The sequence below is a fragment of the Ranitomeya variabilis genome, chromosome 6, assembly GCF_051348905.1.
Source record: "Ranitomeya variabilis isolate aRanVar5 chromosome 6, aRanVar5.hap1, whole genome shotgun sequence".
Taxonomy (NCBI): Eukaryota; Metazoa; Chordata; class Amphibia; order Anura; family Dendrobatidae; genus Ranitomeya; species Ranitomeya variabilis.
In genome coordinates this window covers 471274838-471296051 of record NC_135237.1, presented here as the reverse complement: position 1 = coordinate 471296051, position 21214 = coordinate 471274838, and the positions used below count along the sequence as shown (strand labels likewise).

The 21214-nt window shown below is 44.5% G+C and overlaps 1 protein-coding gene, 1 non-coding gene and 1 pseudogene across 2 annotated transcripts in view; all 3 read right to left on the bottom strand.

Moving 5' to 3' along the window:
- Positions 1–1527: 1527 nt before the first annotated feature.
- Positions 1528–1637, bottom strand: LOC143784074 (5S ribosomal RNA; annotated as a pseudogene).
- Positions 1638–2289: 652 nt separating this feature from the next.
- On the bottom strand, positions 2290–2408 carry LOC143783814 (5S ribosomal RNA). The gene has a single exon (XR_013217482.1). It is a non-coding gene; the product is annotated as a 5S ribosomal RNA (ribosomal RNA).
- Positions 2409–3409: 1001 nt separating this feature from the next.
- Positions 3410–21214, bottom strand: part of TRAM1 (translocation associated membrane protein 1) — a 59318-nt gene continuing 41513 nt past the window's right edge. The window contains exons 3-11 of the mRNA XM_077270622.1: positions 14948–15066; positions 14101–14217; positions 12818–12876; positions 9743–9827; positions 9526–9596; positions 8096–8200; positions 7657–7800; positions 5046–5203; positions 3410–4165 (exon numbers count right to left, since the gene is read on the bottom strand). Coding sequence (XP_077126737.1) covers positions 4092–4165; positions 5046–5203; positions 7657–7800; positions 8096–8200; positions 9526–9596; positions 9743–9827; positions 12818–12876; positions 14101–14217; positions 14948–15066 — 932 coding nt within the window. The 3' untranslated portion in view covers positions 3410–4091. The remainder of the gene's footprint in view (positions 4166–5045; positions 5204–7656; positions 7801–8095; positions 8201–9525; positions 9597–9742; positions 9828–12817; positions 12877–14100; positions 14218–14947; positions 15067–21214) is intronic.

Here is a 21214-nt window from a genome sequence, read left to right as displayed (position 1 = left end):
GGAGAAGTTGCTCTTGGAGGACATTCTGGTACCATTCTTTATTCATGGCTGTGTTTTTAGGCAAGACTGTGAGTGAGCCGATTCCCTTGGCTGAGAAGCAACCCCACACATGAATGGTTTCAGGATGCTTTACAGTTGGCATGAAACAAGACTGGTGGTAGCGCTCACCTCTTCTTCTCCGAATAAGCTGTTTTCCAGATGTCCCAAACAATCGAAAAAGGGATTCATCAGAGAAAATGACTTTGCCCCAGTCCTCAGCAGTCCACTCCCTGTACCTTTTGCAGAATATCAGTCGGTCCCTGATGTTTTTTCTGGAGAGAAGTGGCTTCTTTGCTGCCCTCCTTGAAACCAGGCCTTGCTCAAAGTGTCTCCGCCTCACAGTGCGTGCAGAAGCACTCACACCAGCCTGCTGCCATTCCTGAGCAAGCTCGGCACTGCTGGGAGTCCGATCCCGCAGCTGAAACAGTTTTAAGATACGGTCCTGGCGCTTGCTGGTCTTTCTTGGGTGCTCTGGAGCCTTTTTGACAACAATGGAAGCTCTCTCCTTGAAGTTCTTGATGATGCGATAGATTGTTGACTGAGGTGCAATCTTTGTAGCTGCGATGCTCTTCCCTGTTAGGCTATGTCTCCACGGTCAGGATGTCCGGCGGTATCGCCGCAGCGGCGAAGCCGCACGGCGCTAAGCCCCGCCCCCTTTCCGGGACGCGATCATGCCGGATGTTAACTCTTCACATCCGGGATGATCGCTCTGTCCCATAGGGCCCTGTGTTATGCCTTGCGGGGACGCTGCGTCCCCGCAAGGTGTACGGACATGCTGCGATCTGAAAAGACGCGCAGCATGTCCGGAGTCGCAGGGCCGCCGCGTGCGGGTTTCCACGCATAGTGGAGACGGGATTTCATAAAATCCCCTCCACTATGCTGGAACATCTGGACGCTGCTTGTTTGACGCTGCAGCTCTGCGCAGCGTCAAACAAGCAGCGTTTCCTGACCGTGGAAACATACCCTAAGGCTATTTATGTGCAGTGCAATGATGGCTGCACGTGTTTCTTTAGAGATAACCATGGTTAACAGAAGAGAAACAATGATACCAAGCACCAGCCTCCTTTTAAAGTGTCCAGTGATGTCATTCTTACTTAATCATGACTGATTGATCGCCAGCCCTGTCCTCATCAACACCCACACCTGTGTTAATGGATCAATCACTAAAACGATGTTAGCTGCTCCTTTTAAGGCAGGACTGCAATGATGTTGAAATGTGTTTTGGGGGTTAAAGTTCATTTTCTGGGCAAATTTTAACTTTGCAAGTACAGTAATTGCTGTTAAGCTGATCACTCTGACATTCAAGAGTATATGCAAATTGCCATTATAAAAAATGAAGCAGAATTTGGAAAAATTAATATTTGTCTCATTCTCAAAATTTTTGTCCATGACTTTTGTCCATGACTGTAGGTTACGTAAGGTCGGTGTCTGGCAAGGCGCCGCTCTATAAGAGCCGAGCTGGGCAAGGGGGCAAAATGTCATCAAAACTGTCTACAGCACCTGGTGTTCCCAGGAGGTCTCCCATCCAAGTACTGTCCAAGCCCAGCCCTGCTTTGCTTCTGAGATCGGACGTATCCAGGGTGGTGTGGCCAGTAGACGCTGCTTGGCCCATCGCCTGGCCAGCCTTCCTCAGGCTCGCGTGGTGGCGAGAACTCTGACCATGTGGAGGCGGGCTCCGAAGGGCCCATGCAAAGGCTGGGCTGCCCCTATAGGCGTTGTTTGTTTTGCAGTGAAACACCTGCCGCAGCAGGGCCTGAGCATCAGGTGTCTTTAAAAATGGCTCGACGCAGGGTCTCCTGCAGGCTAAACCATTCATCTTGGGGGGGACGTGACAGAAAGAGCAAGCTGGAGCAGCAACTTGAGGTGGATCGAGACGTCCAGGAGCGAATGAAGGAAGAGGGTGAGATGGTTGCGAGTGACTGTGAGCTGCTCTTCAGGGGGGTCGTGTTGCCTACAAAGGTGTTCTGCTTGCTTCGGCCTGTAAACTGGCCACCAGGTTGCCGGCGGTTGCTTCCAAGCCCGCAGGAGGCGCTGGTCCTGTTGAAAAGAAGCCTAGTATTAAAAGTAAATAAGCAACAATGCTGGAGGCCCACGGTGATGAGAAGGATGCTGGCATTTTGCAAGGATGGAATAGTGCAAGAGTGAAAGCCAATGACAAGAAGAAAGAAGCATGTGTGCCCTTGTGAAAGGGAATGGAAAAAAGGCATAGAGGAGAGTGACCCCTGCTGGTGGAAGGAAGGAAAAAGCAAAAGCCTACAGCACCTGGTATTCCCAGGCGGTCTCCCATCCAAGTACTAACCAGGCCTGACCCTGCTTAGCTTCCGAGATCAGACGAGATCGGGCGTGTTCAGGATGGTGTGGCCGTAGGCAGAAATAAGCCTCTCACTTGCTGCTTTTCTACTTTGCAGTCTGGCTGTCCTGTCCAGTGCTCAGCAAGAGGCCCTTTTGTGCTTTCCTTTCTCTTCACTTTTTTGCTGTCTCCCTTAAAGGGTTTGTAGGCAGAACGCCCCGCTCAGAGACGCTGAGCTCACTGATCGGCTGCCGATGTGACGTCAGCATCGCAGCCAATGCCACAGACCTAGAGCAGCGCTGAGACTCTCCGGTGGACCCGGGTAGGGTGAGTACAGGGCGGTTTGTTGCTTTCTAATAGCCTGCAAGCTGGGATGAACTTTTATTGAAAGGAACAACCCCTTTGACTGTCTGCAGCATGCCACACCTAGGAAGCGCACTCACACGCACATATGCTTGCACGTGGCCACACCTATTTGCCCCTGCAGTACACTAGTGAGCCGGCTGTCAGTCAGTGTCAGGGCGTACTTACAGTCACCGCCACCTAGTGTACTGAGCAGTGATTGAAGCTGTACCTGTAGGACGGAAAGCCGGAGGCTGTCAAGAGGAATAAAATTAATTTCCTCCCAGTAGCCATACTTTCAGTACCATTGTGGCACAGCTTCAGACCCTCATATCTGTAGGTTAATAGTGTTTTTTTTTACATGACAGGTTCCCTTTATTATTTTATGAGCTGTGTTTGCACACTGCACAGTACCTGTACTGTATGCTGGATGTAGTTCTTGTTATTTGCTCCTATTTTGTGCATATATGGATACTGCATAGCACCAGTTCTGTCCCGTGTGCTGGGTGTACTTTCAGTCCTAGGTGCAGTGTCCATATATACAGACCAGCAGCAGATATTAATAAGACCGGGAATTTATAGAACGCCTGAAAGCATAAAAGTGTAGACCGCATGCTGCATGTCCCTGCGGAAAATGCATTACATATCACATTCATTACTTACTAATTTATATATAGAAAAAAAAAAAATCTGCAGTTTAACCCCCCCACACACAAAAAAAAGAAAACATTAACCTAATCACAATTCAATTTTTTTATTTTGTTGTTTTTAATCAAATAAACAAAAGTTGGCTTATAAAAAACTGAAGTGAAAATACATTTATCACAGCATTTACATCTTTTAAACATTTCAGTTGGCATATCAAAAGAGTAGGATGCTGGAACTGTACAATGGGACAGGGATTACTAGCAAGACTTGCAAGTATGTCAAAATGAATGAGGATTTGCACTTCCTTCCCCCTCATCACTTCTCATTGTCATTACACAGGAATATTGATTGGTAGATTTGGCTTGGTCTCCTTTGCTTGATCTGGTGTCTGGCAGGACGGGTGCAGTTGGTCTTTTTCTGACCAGTGTAAAACAGGTAAAGCCGATTTGTTTTTCTTTTACTTTGAGATACAGCCCACTTTTTCTTCTTTGCTCTGATTGTGACAGTTCTAGCATTAAATAAATGCTAAAGAAAAATTGAAAATTAAAATGGAAAAAACAATCAAACAAAAAAAACAAACAAAAAAACCCCTCCCTGTACAGTCTGGAGACCGTGGCATTATATACTTTTTTGGAAACACTTTGCATTATCTGCTGTAACAGTAAGATTTCTAGTGCTGCGGGGCTCTGGACAGCACAAGGCAACTTCTCTTTGGGAGCAGAGTGCATCAATTGAAAATTATTTTCTTTTAACGTGATTTCATTTCTTAAACTTAAGAGGATTTTTCTTTACGGCTGCGAGGGGAATCTGCTCCATTAGAGGTTACTGTTCCGTTGACTCCATTCTCTGAAAAAAATAAAATGGGGGGGAAAGTGTCAGCATTTAAAACCAGTTTCAGCATGCATGGCTTTACAGTATACAACATGTCCATTCTAAAACTAGAATTAAACTGTTACAGGGGGTTGTCCGCTACTCCTATAACCTTGTCTCAGTCTTCATGTTTCCAACTTTTGTAAAATAAATCACACGTATACTCCTCTCCGGTGTCGTCACTTGCTCTCCCAGAGATTGCATGACATTATGTCACGCGATCCCTGAGACCAGCGTTTGCTTGTCTCCCTTACTTTCTGCAATATGCACAGTACAAATGGAGACGTAGCACATGCCAATAACCCCTGGTTCTTTTAGCAAGGCCTAAATTAAGCATAAGCTGGACAAAATATACATGCAGAGCTAGGATAGGTTTACACCACCTGGCTTATGGAATTACGCGACCACCGATCAGCTACTTGTTTGCCAATTGGCCATCGTCATTAGCCTGTTTGGACAGTTCAGCTGCATTTTCTGCATACACAGAACAATTACTGACGGATTGTTCTGTGCACATAGACTGCTATTTGTCACGAAGATGTGCTGCTGAGAACAATGATTTACGGTAACTTGCTTAACAATAATTTAACCAGCCAAATGAGCGCTTTGCTGATTCATGGGCAGCCGATTTATGCTGTTACAGGTAGTGTTCCTAGGAACGTTTGCTCACAATATTCAGATTTACAATAACAGTGAATCACCTGTACAGACAGCCCAAGAAGAGGAACGGTGCGATATGCCGTTATTAGATATCTGCTTTTCTCCATGAATGGTGAATGGGCAGTGGGAATTTTAAGCTTTTACACCTTGGCTTCACATATTTCTTGCAGGATGTCACAGACCATGGAGTGCTCACCTTTTTCCTTCCGTGACGATTTGCCTTTAGAAGCAACAGGTCTCTTTTTTTGCGAAGGCTGTGGAGATGAATGTTCTCTCCATCGTCTCAGCTGGAAATTGATGAACTTCCACATCATAAAGGCCTGAGTTATGCAGATAGATGCCAGCACACTGACTCTGGAAGCAGAAAGAGGGAGCACAAGAAGCGGGGTTATACGTCGCACTCATCAGGAGCGCCGATCATGTCAGAATCAGATACATCAGTTTAAGAGGCATAAAGGATTGTTACTAGGACTGCTACAGGGTTGTATTTAGAAAAGAGTTTTTCAGGTATAGCTACTGACAGCATCCAATGAAGAAAGGCTGAAAATGGGACAAACTGAGTTTAAGGGAACCTGTCATGTCCGATAAAGCTATTAACCTGCAGTTATAGGATTAATCTGCAGGGTAATAAAGTTATGAAGATGCCTGGCCATCATACTGAAAGTGCAGCACCTGGAAGAAAATGATCTTTCATTACTGGGAGCCACTGGCTTTCAGTCACGTGCACTGAGAAATTACAGTCAGCGCTAAGAGGACTGAGAGTTGTAAGCTGCACCAGCACTGACTGACAGCCAGCTCTACAATGTATCAGTCCAGAGCCGTCAGTCAGTGCCACTGCATATTACAGCCGCCAGTCCTGTGAGCAGTGACTAACTGCTCCGGTCACGCCTGTATGACTGAAAGCTGGTGACTTCCAGGAGGAATACCGTATATACTCGAGTATAAGCCGACCCCCCTAATTTTGCCACAAAAAACTGGGAAAACTTATTGACTCGAGTATAAGCCTAGGGTGGAAAATGCAGCAGCTACCGGTGAATTTAAAAAATAAAAATAGATGCTCCATACCGTTCATTATGGCCCCATAGCTGTGCCATATAGTGCTCTGCACCGTTCATAATTGCCCCATAGCTGTGCCATATAGTGCTCTGCACCGTTCATAATTGCCCCATAGCTGTGCCATATAGTGCTCTGCACCGTTCATAATTGCCCCATAGATGTGCCATATAGTGCTCTGCACCATTATTGTCCCATAGCTGTGCCATATAGTGCTCTGCACCATTATTGCCCCATAGCTGTGCCATATAGTGCTCTGCACCATTCATTATTGCCCCATAGCTGTGCCATATAGTGCTCTGCACCATTATTGCCCTATAGCTGTGCCATACAGTGCTCTGCACCATTAGTGCCCCATAGCTGTGCCATATAGTGCTCTGCACCGTTGCCCCATAGCTGTGCCATATAGTGCTCTGCACCGTTGCCCCATAGCTGTGCCATATAGTGCTCTGCACCGTCCATTATTGCCCCATAGCTGTGCCATATAGTGCTCTGCACCATTATTGCCCCATAGCTGTGCCATATAGTGCTCTGCACCGTTGCCCCATAGCTGTGCCATACAGTGCTCTGCACCGTTGCCCCATAGCTGTGCCATATAGTGCTCTGCACCGTCCATTATTGCCCCATAGCTGTGCCATATAGTGCTCTGCACCGTTGCCCCATAGCTGTGCCATATAGTGCTCTGCACCGTTGCCCCATAGCTGTGCCATATAGTGCTCTGCACCGTTGCCCCATAGCTGTGCCATATAGTGCTCTGCACCGTCCATTATTGCCCCATAGCTGTGCTGCTGCAATAAAAATAATAAAACACATACTCACCTCTCTTGCTTGCAGCTCCTCGGCGCCATCTTCCCGGCGTCTCCCTGCACTGACTGATCAGGCAGAGGGCGGCGCGCACACTATATGCGTCATCGCGCCCTCTGACCTGCACAGTCAGTGCGGAGAGACGCCGGGAAGATGGCGCGGCGCCCGGCGTGTGGAACGAGGACAGGTGAATATGACATACTTACCTGCTCCCGGCGTCCCGCTCCTTCCCCCGGACAGCTGGTCTTCGGTGCCGCAGCCTCTTCCTCTATCAGCGGTCACCGGCACCGCTGATTAGAGAAATGAATACGCGGCTCCGCCCCTATGGAGGTGGAGCAGCCTATTCATTTCTCTAATGAGCGGTCCCATGTGACCGCTCAGGGGAAGAGCTGCTGCACCCGGAGACCGTGGGACGGGCAGGGGGAGCGTCAGGATCGCCGGGACTAGGTAAGTATGCCTCGGGCGCCCTCTCCCCCTCACCCGCCGACCGTGACTCGAGTATAAGCCGAGGGGGCACTTTCAGCCCAAAAATTTGGGCTGAAAATCTCGGCTTATACTCGAGTATATACGGTACATTTATTTTTTCCTGGGTGCTGCATTTTCAGTACAATGGCCGGGCACTTTCCTAAAGCTATTACCCTGAACTATTACCCTGAAGGTTAAGTGTTATCAAACATGGCATGTTCCCTTTAAGTATGTAAAATGTTCACATGCACAATACTGCCTTCTACTGGGCTGTCCCAGTAAGACCATTGGTGGATCCTGTCGAAATCAATTCAGAGGGGTGCTAGCAAACATTAGCCGAGGCAGATCTGTAAATGTCCACTATACTGTGGAATTGGAAATAGATAAAATAGCAGGAAATAGCAGTAACGATGCACTACCTTTCCTTCAGATCAGTCTACACTGCAGTCTCCTCTCTCAGAGGCCATTTTCATGCAAACACGTACCTTATTGTCAGAATGTTGAAATTTCCAGAACTTATGTCCAAAGCCTGATTCTCTGCGCGAGCAAGTCCAAATCCAACAGTGAGAACGGAGAGGATAAGTGTGAGAAGGCGGCCCAGAACAAACAGGACGGCCCAGAGACTAAACCTGCGCACAGGGAGAAGCGGACACTGGTAAGCACTTACACACGGCACAGCTCCCAGAAGGATGCCGATCTAGACCTTTAAGGGGACATTGGGTTTACATTTTGTAGATCCGCTAAATTACAGGCAGATAAATTCTATTTTCTATTCTAGTGCTCCCATTATCTTAATACTTTGGACAATTCAGAATTCTATCCGGCCGCCACTTTTATCATGTGCCATGAGCAACATTAATGAACAGTCGGATAGCGGATGATGGATTCCTGTAAAGCTCGAGCAGCACTCAGAAAATAACTTACCCTTTCTGGTATTTCTCATTACTGAAGTAAAAAAGGCGAGAGATGTGGAAAAGAAACTCTACAAAGTAATGGAGGACCAGAAGAACCAGACCAAGATGATTGAGGCTGTAATAGAATTGAAAAAGACCATTAGCACAAATCCCTGACTGTCAGGAATGAGCGACACACGTCACACACCAACTGCAAGTGAACACTAAGGACCAGAGAATTTTACGTTTTTATGCTTTAAGTAATCTTCCCTTCGTTCCAAGTGCCATAACTTTTTTATTCTTTTGTTCACTAAGCCGTACGAGGGTTTTTTTTTTATTTGGGGGGCAGGTTGTAGTTTTGAATTACACAATTAATTTTACTATGTAATGTGTTGAAGAATGTGGTAAAAAAAAATCCAACTGAGGTTAAAGTAAAAAAAAACAAAAAAAAACAAAAACACACCATCGTTATTCGGACTTTGTTTTTACAGCAATCATTGTGTGGTTAAAGTGACAGAGTAACCTGATTCTCCACGTCTGTACGATTATGTGGATATCACACTTGTCCTTCTATCATGGTAGTTTTTGTGAAAAAAAAAAAAATTGTTTGTTTCCATTATCCAAGACCTCAAACTTTATTTTTTTGTTGCTGGAGCTGTGTGAGGGCTTGTTTCTTTGCACCATCAGTTGATGTTTCTATTGATTTTTTTCTTGGATGCTATTAAAAACAGCAATCTTATTGCCCCATTTTTTTTCTTCCATGTTTAACATCATGAAAATAAGTTGATATTTTGATAGATCTGACTTCCCTTTTTGGACATGATGTCAAAAACTTCCTTTTTCATTTTTTTGTTTACTAATTTTTGGAGGGGGGGGGTTAAACTTATAATTTTTTTTTTTTTACTTTTTTTCCGCTAGTTTAAGTTTTTTGGCTCCTTAGGGTAGTTGAACCTGCAATTTATTGCAGTATATAGTGAAATTGTGATGGTCTTAATGAAGCTCAGCCCATGGCTGAGCTACGCACGAGGTCCAACACGTCAGTTACGAGGGCCTTCAGGCCCCACGCAGCTATAAAAACCCATCAGCTCCCCGCTATCTCAGGACCAATGAGACCCGATGCATCTGCACACCAGTAAGGACATCACTTAAATGTCACTGGCAGATGGATACACTCCAGTGATAGGACCCAGCGATTTTTATAGGAGCCATGCCCCTGACAAGCCTATGTGCTTAGTTTAAACAGATTGGTCTGACCGACATTAATGAATGCTTTCTCTCATTACAGGGTAAACGGGCGCTGATCAACAAAAATCTGCCCATCTAAATGCATCTTAAATCAGAATTATAGGCAAACCAGGGTACCTTAATAACTGGAAGTGGAGTGGAGCAGTGACAGGAAGTCAGTATCGTATCAATTATTAGTCACATCATCATTTTAAAGATGTTCTCAGTTCAACTTACTTTAGGACATAAGCGCCGATAATATGGAAGAGGTACAGTCCAATGTAAACCAGCTGGCGAGGAATATCTTCCTGAAAGAAAAATTACATTTGAGCACTAGCTTTTTTTTTCTACCCAATTCTAACAGCTCGATAGACTAAGGTGATCAATACTCCTCTATATACACACAAAACCATTGTGCCATGTAGAAGTTACGCAGATGCATTATAACATTTACCTTTTTTGTTTTCTGGAAATAAAGTTCCGGGAAGGAGTGAAACCAATAAGCTAATTGGGAAATGTAGAAAAATTTCATTTGGAATCTAAAAAGAAACAAAAAGAAAAATGTCAGTTTTCTATACAAGAGCTGTAACACACGTTAATTTCTCAGCCCAAAAGAATGTTTTAGCAAAACACGGGTAACGCACAATCATGAAAACAAGGTACGATATGGCACATTGAAGCTTCTGATAAGCAATATTTCTTTATTGGGAATCAATAATAAAATGGCAAACACATAATATGATGGCTATGATCACTGATGTGTTCTGACGACTCTGCACCCTTGTTTATAGTATATATATGGATAAAGGCGGAGATGCCAGAAATGTGTCAGTAAGTCAGTGATCATAAAATCCACATTGTAAGCATTTGCCATTTTGTTATATAGATTCCAAATAAAGAGATACTGACTTTAAGAAGTATGGATGTGCTGCATTCCTCCATTTCTTCATGATGCACTCACTTGAAGGTCTACAATTAGATTGGCACCCATTATTCTGACAAGAATTACTGGAAAATCGGACATGGTGGACCCCTTTCCCTTTTGTAATGGGCAATAGCTGGAGCTTGTGCACGGCTGCTTGTCATTATTTAATATCCTCCAGCCTGTGCTGTAACAAATGCAACATTTCATTTCATTTCATTGGCTGGGCCTGCACTACTATACTGGCTGCGCATTCGGTGCGGACAGGTGGAATGAACAATCTTAGCCCTAGTGATAGCATGGCCACCTCAGCCTTGTCTACAGGAGGACAGATTAAAAAAGTGCCTGTTTCTAGATTCAGGCTGGCCAAGGCACACTGCAGCGGTTCAGGGAGTAGAAAGCTTGAAAAGCTCGCCGGGGACCATAGGGATAGACCTGCCTAGCTCAGTGCTGCCCCCAGTTGGTTTCTTCCTGCATTGGTCAGTTGACTGACCGTGGTGATGAGCTAATGTGATCGAATAAGGTGCAATCCAACCATGCTCGGGTGCTAACAAGAGTGACTTTGGCATGCTCTAAAAATACGTTAGAGTCCCAGCGGCTGTTCGAACGCCGCAACACATGCACACATACAGTACACACTAGGCTAGCACCCGAGCACGGTCGCTCATCACTAATGGACAGGTCTCTTCCATGTGTACATAAGAGAGAGGCGCTGGACTTGTCACATCTCTCTACGGCCTCAGACCCTTTGATTTTCAAACGCCATATTTCAGTCACCAGTCAGCGTACAACATACCTGGTGCAATCTCAAGTTCGGACAGCATGATTCTAGTGACAGGGTCCCTTTAAACAGGTTGTGATTACAGAACATATATTATAAAAAAATTCTCTAAAAGGTTCCATGTAGAAGATATTAAACTTACTTGTAAACATGATCCCCAGGTTCAGGGCTGCCTTGGTCTTTATTAACAGGCTGCAGAAAGATGTCATATCTACAGCACTGGAAAACGCTGCAGCCAGTCACTAAACTCAACTGCTTGTATTGCCTTTATCAGCAGAGCTGCTGAACCTGGTAGCCATGACATCACTGCAGCCTGCCACCTAAGCCCGGAGCAGCAGCAGCAGAGGATCTGGGGAGCGCTCAGAACAAATGGTAACACAACATTCCATATACATAGACTTGCATTGTTCTCGGCAGCACATCGTCTATATACACATGACAATGAGCTGCCAAAAGAGACGATTTAAACAATAGATTTTTTTATTTTTTTTTTTTAAATCAGGTTTTTATGTAACATGTATTTATATCACAATTATTACTACAAAATAAAATTGGTTATCTCGCAATTTTGATACTGGCGCTTTTTTTTTTTTTTTTTTAAAGACTCATATGTCCTGCCCTTTCAGGAAGAGTTTTCAGCAGGCTCGTAATCATCTGGGTAGGATTATGGTATGTTTCCACATGGCGTATTTGCTGCTCAGCGTCCAGATGTTACAGCATAGTGGAGGGGATTTTATAAAATCCCATATCCACTATGCGTACAAAGATGCAGGTGGCAGACCTGCGTATACGCACATGTGGTGCGTCTTTATAGACCACAGCATGTCTATTTATCTTGCGGAGACACTCAGTCTCCACAAGATAAATAGCACCATTCTCTGTATAGGACGCAGCGATTCCGCATGTGTTCAATGAACACATGCGGAATCACCGGTGGTCAAAAGCCGGCAGCGCTTTGGAAAGGGCGGGTGTCCGCTGCGTCCAAAGCGCTCTGCAAATGCCAAGTGGGAACATACCCTTATACTGACAGGCAACACCCCTACACACAGCTGATAACACAGGATCCACCAATCACAGCAGGAGATGTCACAGCTCCCTCGGCTCCCCTCCTTCACAAGGACCTTTTAACGATCTCATTTGATGCTTCAATGCAACAGATGGGGCCAGTCTGACCGTTGTAGCTATGTATATGCACATTTGCTCCTAATATAAAACGAAGAGTCTAAACACAAGCCTCAGTGACCAAACTAAAATTGCAAAATTTCTAATTTGTAATAAAGATTGCCCCCCCAAAAATACATGTAACATGAAAACCTGATTTAAACAATAGGTTACTTTTTGGACAGTAGTGACCCCTTTAAGCAAGCTCAAAAACAATTTCATTTTGACTCGGTTTGGTCTCCATTGGATTACTTTTGGGCTCAGAGAATAGATTAGGTCAGTCCTCGAATGCTTGACCCTCCCCTTTCCTTATGGTGTGTGTGTCTTGTCTAATTGTTCCTATAATTTAAGGTTACATGTACGATAATTTGTATATGCTTACTTTTATTTTGGTTGGAGAATCATTGTCCTTCTTATTTCCTCATTTTTTGTATTGTAAAAGTTTGTCCTGGTTTATGTTTCTTGGTCAAAAATTTGGTAAAACTAATAAAAATGTACAGTTCAAAAAAACAAACAATTTCAGATGATGAAGTGGCATTTTGCTTATTCGTCGCTCGTTATGCCTGGAGACCTGTTTACACTCACCGATTATCGGGAAGAGAGCGTACGGAGGAACCCCCGATAATCAGCCAGTGTAGATGCACTCACATGAAGATAATACTTACGGAAAATAAGTGTGGGGGTATCCTTTCCATAAACTTGTTGGATCTGAAAGGTAGTTCTCCTATGAAAAGAAAAAAAATAGAAAATCCGTATATTAAAAAAACAAACATAGCTTAAAGCCTCAGCAAAAGCTAATCCCCTTCCATCGGTGAATTAGACGGCATTCTTCAACCATTAGCGCAGTATCCAAACATTTTAATTAGTGGTTGTGCAGGTAGTGATTTTGCCGAAAATAACATTATCGTTCAGAGGTGGTTACTATGGGAACACTAATACCACAAACACTGCCGGCTTTGCAGCTCAGTCTGTAATGATCAACCATACTTCCTTCAAGTTCCCGGACCATTTACTGCACAGAGATCAGAAAGCCGAGCGGGAGAACAATGCCCTGCCGTATACACATAGGAATGACAACTACACACCGCTGACCGGCTCAGGGGCCACAATTATAAAAACAAGTACACCAGAGCAAATCATGGGCAAAACACTGGGAAAGAGGACATGCAATTTTTACTGATCACCCACCATTCATGTAACATTGGACAAGTCAACAATTCTAATTCCCTGTAAGGTACATTGGATAAAAACAAGCGCTAAAAGTGGACTGTACGATTACAATGGTCATGTACTGGAGAAAACCCCAAAACGATCTGATTTGTCCCATCTATGACATCATTATGCCTTCAGGAGGCAGCTAGTCCTAGAGAAGACTCTCAGCCATTAGGTGTAGAGGGTAGTTACGTAGTCAGAATTATCGTTAATTCTTAAGTGCTTGATCACACACTTATTTGCACGGGTCTTGCATTCTTCACAACAAAATCTGTACAAAACCAAACACCATTTCCAATGTGAACCCCATTTCAGCTCCACGTTCCACAAGCAGTCACCTTTATTTTATTTGATTATTTTTTCCCACAAGCCAGCCGCATGATGGGACTTTTTTTTTTACTTTTCAAGGCGAACAGTATTTCTGATGATATCTGAGGGTACGTACAATGTTCCTTATAATGGCACTATAGTACCCAGGAGGCAGAGCTGGAGATCTTCATTAGGCCCCACGCTTGCGTGGAGGTGACAGCAAGACCCGTTCCCTACTAGTTAGTATCCGCAGGGTTAATTCTGGTCATTTTAGAGCCATACAACTAGTGAAATATTGACAGCGCTACCACTGGAGCAGTGATGTGAACGGTAGTGTTCAGAGGCAGACGAGCGGTTCAGTAATCTAATCAAGAATCACAGAATCTCAAAATACAACCACATCCTATTAGTAGACAAAATGGCTTACCGAGACGATGATGCTTGCTCCCCAGGCACAAGAGAAAAAGTAAAAAGCACTCAGCTGCCCAGACTCGTTGAATTTGCTGTGTTTTGTCTTGGAAAAATGCATGCGCCTGTTAATTTTCTAAAAGACAGAAAGTTTAAGGAATAACCAAGACAAGATATACAATGGAAGGAGTCCAACAATTTCACTTTTACTAAATCTGCATTGCTGACTATTGGGAACGTGTCTAACACTACTTGTTCCAGACATTTGGGCAATGTGAACAGGCTACCAATCACCCTACGAATAAGCAAAAGTCATTTGCCAGGTGAAATAATTTTTAAGCTTCCTTAAAAAAAAAAAAAAAAAAAACTATTATACTCATTAGCACCTTGTCCTGTGTAAATAATCAGACAGGTACAATGATATTCTACAGGCACTGAACAATTATACTAACGATTGTTCTGTGCTCATAGTACGGTCGGCTTGTCTAAATCAGTTTACAATTTTGCACATTTAGCGGCTGCTATCGAATATTGCAAGCTCATCCTAAGGCACGTGGCTACACATACAACACCAACTCTGTGGACAGAAATACAGGCCCCTGATTCAGGAGGCTCAGGACCAATGATATAATCAAAGTAGTTGATCGTAACAGGCGATACAGTAATCAAAAAACTATTCTAGTAAAATCCCCCCAAAAAATAGATATTATTATTACCAAGCATTTAAAATAGCTGAAAAAAGCCAGCATATATGAGAAAGGAAAATACTGCCGCCCTTCCTACATGTAGATCAGAATCATTTTGCTTTTGGGCAATATTTCATGAGTGATTAGATGGATTTTTGGATCGGATAGTAAATTACTCACGTCCAACACATATTCTTGTATAACAGCGTGTAATATTATTGCCACAAGCATGTAGAAGAAAACGGTGGCCACATCTTTGATGCCATAGTGATATAATGAAACTGGTTCTGCGAGAAAACCTGGAAGATAAGAATAAACCGTCCTCTGTAATATAGGAAAACGTACGTAAGCCTCAAGTTGTAATTGTGGGATAAATCCCTTATCGCCTACCCACAGAATAACGACAGCTGGGGGCTACCACCAATTACAAAGATGGGAGTCATATTTCACCCCAGTTAAGGTCCCCCATATACATTAGATGAAAGAAGGCAGGACCTGCCGACCATCTGATGTGTATAGGGGGCTTCCAACTGTACCCCAAGAAGGATCAGGCAATTGTATTTCTAACACTCAATCCCTTTATTCATGGAAGATAAGTGGCTGCCACAGCTGTCGCCTCGCTGAATACTCAGGAAGGCTCGGTGGAGCGGGTGTATGGTAGGGCCAGCTCATGTTTATGGTGGGTTTTAGAGTGGATCGGCGATTGCATGTGCACACTGTGGCCATTTATTGTCTATAGGGCTGACAGACAGTGGAGAGCCATCAATCAGGAAACATAGGGCCTCAATTCTTATTAATGTGGCTCCCAGCAGAGACCATGTGTAGATACGGACAGACCCTTTCCTGACATTTGTGGCTACATCACTAGAGTAGTGCGGCAGCAGAGTTCTGCTCCTTTATATAATGACAACCTCCTAATTAACGCTTCCTAAGTGTGTGCCTGGTGGGCTGCCCAACCATACACCCGTGCAAAGCCCAGAAATAACACACACCACCACCACCAGCAACCACTCTATTTTGGGGCTTGAGTCTTTTATATTATTATTTTAGTGTCCACATATATTTACATCCCTGTAGGGTACAACCCATCAGAGAGGAGAAGTATAAGTCATATTAAGGCCATGTTCACACTTAGCGGTTTTTACCGCGGATCCGCGGTGATTTTGATGCTGCGGGTCCGCAGCAGTTTCCATAGCGTTTACATTAACATGTAAACCCTATGGAAACTGCAAACCGCAGTGCACATGCTGCGGGAAAAACCGTGCAGAAATGCAGCGGTTTAAAACCTGCAGCATGTCACTTTGTGCAGAATCGCAGCGATTCTGCACCCATAGAAATGCATTGAACCGCTACTTCCCGCATGGGGCTGTGCCCACGTTGCGGGAAGTAAGCGGATAATGTGCGGGTGGTACCCGGGGTGGAGGAGAGGAGACTCTCCTCCAGGCCCTGGGAACCATAAATAGTGTAAAAAAAAAAAGAATTAAAATAAAAAATGATGCTATACTCACCTCACAGCGCTGCCCGCGGCCGTCCGGTCTTCGGTTTGCTGTGCGAGCAGGGCCTGAGATGACGTCGCGGTCACATGACCGTGATGACGCCGCGGTCACATGACCGTGACGTCACGAAGGTCCTTCTCGGCACAGCATCTTTGGAACCGGAGCGCCGGGTGCAGCGCCCAGGAGATCCGGACATCGGAGGGTGAGTATAACCAATTTTTATTATTTTTATCATTACTATTGATGCTGCATTATTGCTGCATATGCAGCATCAATAGTACAGGAGTAATCCCGCAGCGGAAACCGCGGAACAAACCGCGATAAATCTGCAGGGATAACAGCAGCGGTTTTGCCCTGCAGATTTATCAATTCCGCTGCGGGATAAACCCGCAGAGCACGCCGCAGAGTGTGAACATGGCCTAAAAGTCTTCTCCAACCTAAATAAATAAAAACAGCAACAAATGCTATAAAGCAAAATAAATAAATAAGAACACTACTCTGCTCTCCATTCCATAGCCTGATGCTCAGGTGGTCCTCTCCGTTTTTGTTTGCCATCAAGTGACCACTGCAGACAATCAGTGGCCTCACAGTCAGTGGTGTGCTACTGAAATTAAATTGAGCTGTAGTGGCATAAAATACGGCACAAGCCCACAGCAGTCACATGTCGGTAGCTTTGGAAAAAAAGAAAACTGGGTGGGCCACCAGGACTTTTTTTTTTTTTTAAAAGAACATTTAAGTGATTTTCAAAAGATATGTAAAATGGGGGAAAAGAAAAACAATTAGATTAATTTTGTATGCATGATATTTTTTTCTATAGCTAAAGACCCCCATATGCATTATATGTGAAAATTTGCTAAGCCCATCAATTTCAGTGTGTCTGGCCGACCATCCAATGTGGTTTTTGGCATCCCCTGACAGTGACAGATAAAAGGATCAAGTGGTTGGAATTCCAAAAGAAGTCCTTTTGTTACAGGGGTAGATATGCCGCAGGTCTGGCAGCACCTGTCACCTCTGTGGCTATAAAGAGCACCTGAACACTCAGCTGAGTGCACTCGCGTATGGGGAGAGCCGGGGAAGATGGTCGGCATTTAAACAAATGTTTGGCTGACAGTTCTGTCATATGTGCGGTCAGGTTTATTATGAGTATCTATGGTCTTAAAGAGGACCCCCAGGTTAAACGTGCCCAGGGTTTTTATACTCTTACTTTATTCCTGCTGCTCCCTTCAGTGTTCTGTTTTGTTTTTTAAAGGCAACCTGTCACCCCCAAAAATCGAAGATGAGTTGCGGCTACCGGCATCAGGGGCTTATCTATAGCACTCTGTAATGCTGTAGATAAGCCCCCGATGTATCCTGAAAGATGAGAAAAAAAGGTTAGACTATACTCACCCAGGGGCGGTCCGGTCCGATGGGCATCGCGGTCCGGGGCCTCCTATCTTCTGAAGATGACGTCCACTTCTTGTCTTCACGTTGCGGCTCCGGCGCAGGCGTACTTTGTCTGCCCTGTTGAGAGAAGAGCAAACTACTGCAGTGCGCAGGTGCCGGGAAAGGTCACAGAGGCCCAGCACCTGTGCACTGCAGTACTTTGCTCTGCCCTCAACAGGGGAGACAAAGTACGCCTGCGCAGGAGCCGCGGCGTGAAGACAAGAAGAGGACGTCATTGTAAGAAGATGGGAGGCCCCGGACCGGACCGTGACGCCCATCGGACCGGACCGCAACGGGACCGCCCCTGGGTGAGTATAATCTCTTTTTCTCATCTTTCAGGATACATTGGGGGCTTATCTACAGCAGTACAGAATGCTGTAGATAAGCCCCTGATGCCGGTGGCCGCAGGTCATCTTCGATTTTTGGGGTGACAGGTTCCCTTTAAATCCGTCATAGGATTCTAGAGGTATGGGCCTTTTTATTTAATCCTAATTTTATGGTCTTCACCAAGGAGACAATGCTCACAGGATAATTATCCCGAGCTGCCTAAAGACACGCCCCCAAAGAACCACACTAGCCACACCCCCAGAGGACACGCCACCATGAGAACCCCACCCACTCAATGACCGTAGAGGTTAGCACCATATAAAAAAAGCTAACTAAACCCATATGAGGATTTAAAACAATAACAACAAAAATCAACTAGATGGGCATTTCCTGAAGGAAATACATGGTGCTTGAACAGCGCTGCCAGCTGCCAATGAACCTCAGGAGCAAGTCTGGCATGCAGGGCTCTACCCCTGGGTATCCAATTTGGCCCCTTGGTAGCCACTTTGATGTGCGGGGCCCCTTGTTAGCAACTTTGGCCCCTTGGTAGCCATTTTGGCATGCAGGAATCCTTGGTAGCCACTTTGGAGCACACAGCCTCTCGGTAGCCACTTTGGCCACATCCTCTTATATACAGACATCACTCCTATATACAGACACCACTCCTATATACAGACACAACTCCTACATACTGACATCCCTCTATATACAGACACCACTACCATATACAGACATCCCTCTATATACAGACACCACTCCTATATACAGACATCCCTCTATATACAGACACCACTCCTATATACAGACATACCCCTATATACAGACACCACTACAATATACAGACATCCTTCTATATACAGACACCACTCCTATATACAGACATCCCACTATATACAGACATCCCCCTATATACAGACACCACTCCTATATACAGACATCCCTCTATATACAGACATCTCTCCCTTATACAGACATCCCTCTATATACAGACATCTCTCCCTTATACAGACATCTATCCTATATACAGACACCACTCCTATATACAGACATCCCCCTATATACAGACACCACTTCTATATACAGACATCCCTCTATATACAGACACCACTCCTATATACAGACACCACTCCTATATGCAGGCACCTCTCCTATATACAGACATCCCTCTATATACAGACACGTCTCCTATATACAGACATCCCCCTATATACAGACATCTCTACTATATACAGACATCCCCCTATATAGAGACACCACTCCTATATACAGACATCCCTCTATATACAGACACCACTCCTTTATTCAGACATCCCCCTATTTACAGACACCACTTCTATATACAGACATCCCCCTATATACAGACACCACTCCTATATGTAGACATCCCCCTATATAGACACCACTCCTATATACAGACATCCCTCTATATACAGACACCACTCCTATATACAGACATCCCTCTTAATACAGACACCACTCCTATATACAGACATCCCCCCTATATACAGACACCACTCCTATAAACAGACATCCCTCTATATACAGACACCACTCCTATATACAGACATCCCTCTATATACAAACACCACTCCTATATACAGACATCCCTCTGTATACAGACACCACTCCTATATACAGACATCCCTCTATATACAGACACCACTCCTATATACAGACATCTCTCCTATATACAAACATCCGCCTATATACAGACATCTCTCCTATATACAGACATCCCCCTATATACAGACATCTCTCCTATATACGGACATTCCTCTATATACAGACACCACTCCTATATACAGACATCCCTCTATATACAGACACCACTCCTATATACAGACATCCCCCTATATACAGACACCACTCCTATATACAGACATCCCCCTATATACAGACACCACTCCTATATACAGACATCCCCCTATATACAGACACCACTCCTATATACAGACATCCCCCTATAGACACCACTCCTATATACAGACATCCCTCTGTATACAGACACCACTCCTATATACAGACATCCCTCTATATAGACACCACTCCTATATACAGACATCCCCCTATATAGACACCACTCCTATATACAGACATCCCCCATATACAGACACCACTCCTATATACAGACATCCCCCTATATACAGACACCACTCCTATATACAGACATCCCTCTGTATACAGACGCCACTCCTATATACAGACATCCCTCTGTATACAGACGCCACTCCTATATACAGACATCCCTCTATATACAGACATCTCTCCTATATACAGACATCCCTCTATATACAGACACCACTCCTATATACAGACACCACTCCTATATACAGACATCCCTCTATATACAGACACCACTCCTATATACAGACATCCCTCTATATACAGACACCACTCCTATATACAGACATCCCTCTATATAGACACCACTCCTATATACAGACATCCCTCTATATACAGACATCCCTCTATATAGACACCACTCCTATATACAGACATCCCTCTATATACAGACACCACTCCTATATACAGACATCCCCCTATATACAGACACCACTCCTATATACAGACATCCCCCTATATACAGACACCACTCCTATATACAGACATCCCCCTATATACAGACGCCACTCCTATATACAGACATCCCCCTATATACAGACACCACTCCTATATACAGACATCCCCCTATATACAGACACCACTCCTATATACAGACATCCCTCTATATACAAACACCACTCCTATATACAGACATCCCTCTGTATACAGACACCACTCCTATATACAGACATCCCTCTATATACAGACACCACTCCTATATACAGACATCTCTCCTATATACAAACATCCGCCTATATACAGACATCTCTCCTATATACAGACATCCCCCTATATACAGACATCTCTCCTATATACGGACATTCCTCTATATACAGACACCACTCCTATATACAGACATCCCTCTATATACAGACACCACTCCTATATACAGACATCCCCCTATATACAGACACCACTCCTATATACAGACATCCCCCTATATACAGACACCACTCCTATATACAGACATCCCCCTATATACAGACACCACTCCTATATACAGACATCCCCCTATAGACACCACTCCTATATACAGACATCCCTCTGTATACAGACACCACTCCTATATACAGACATCCCTCTATATAGACACCACTCC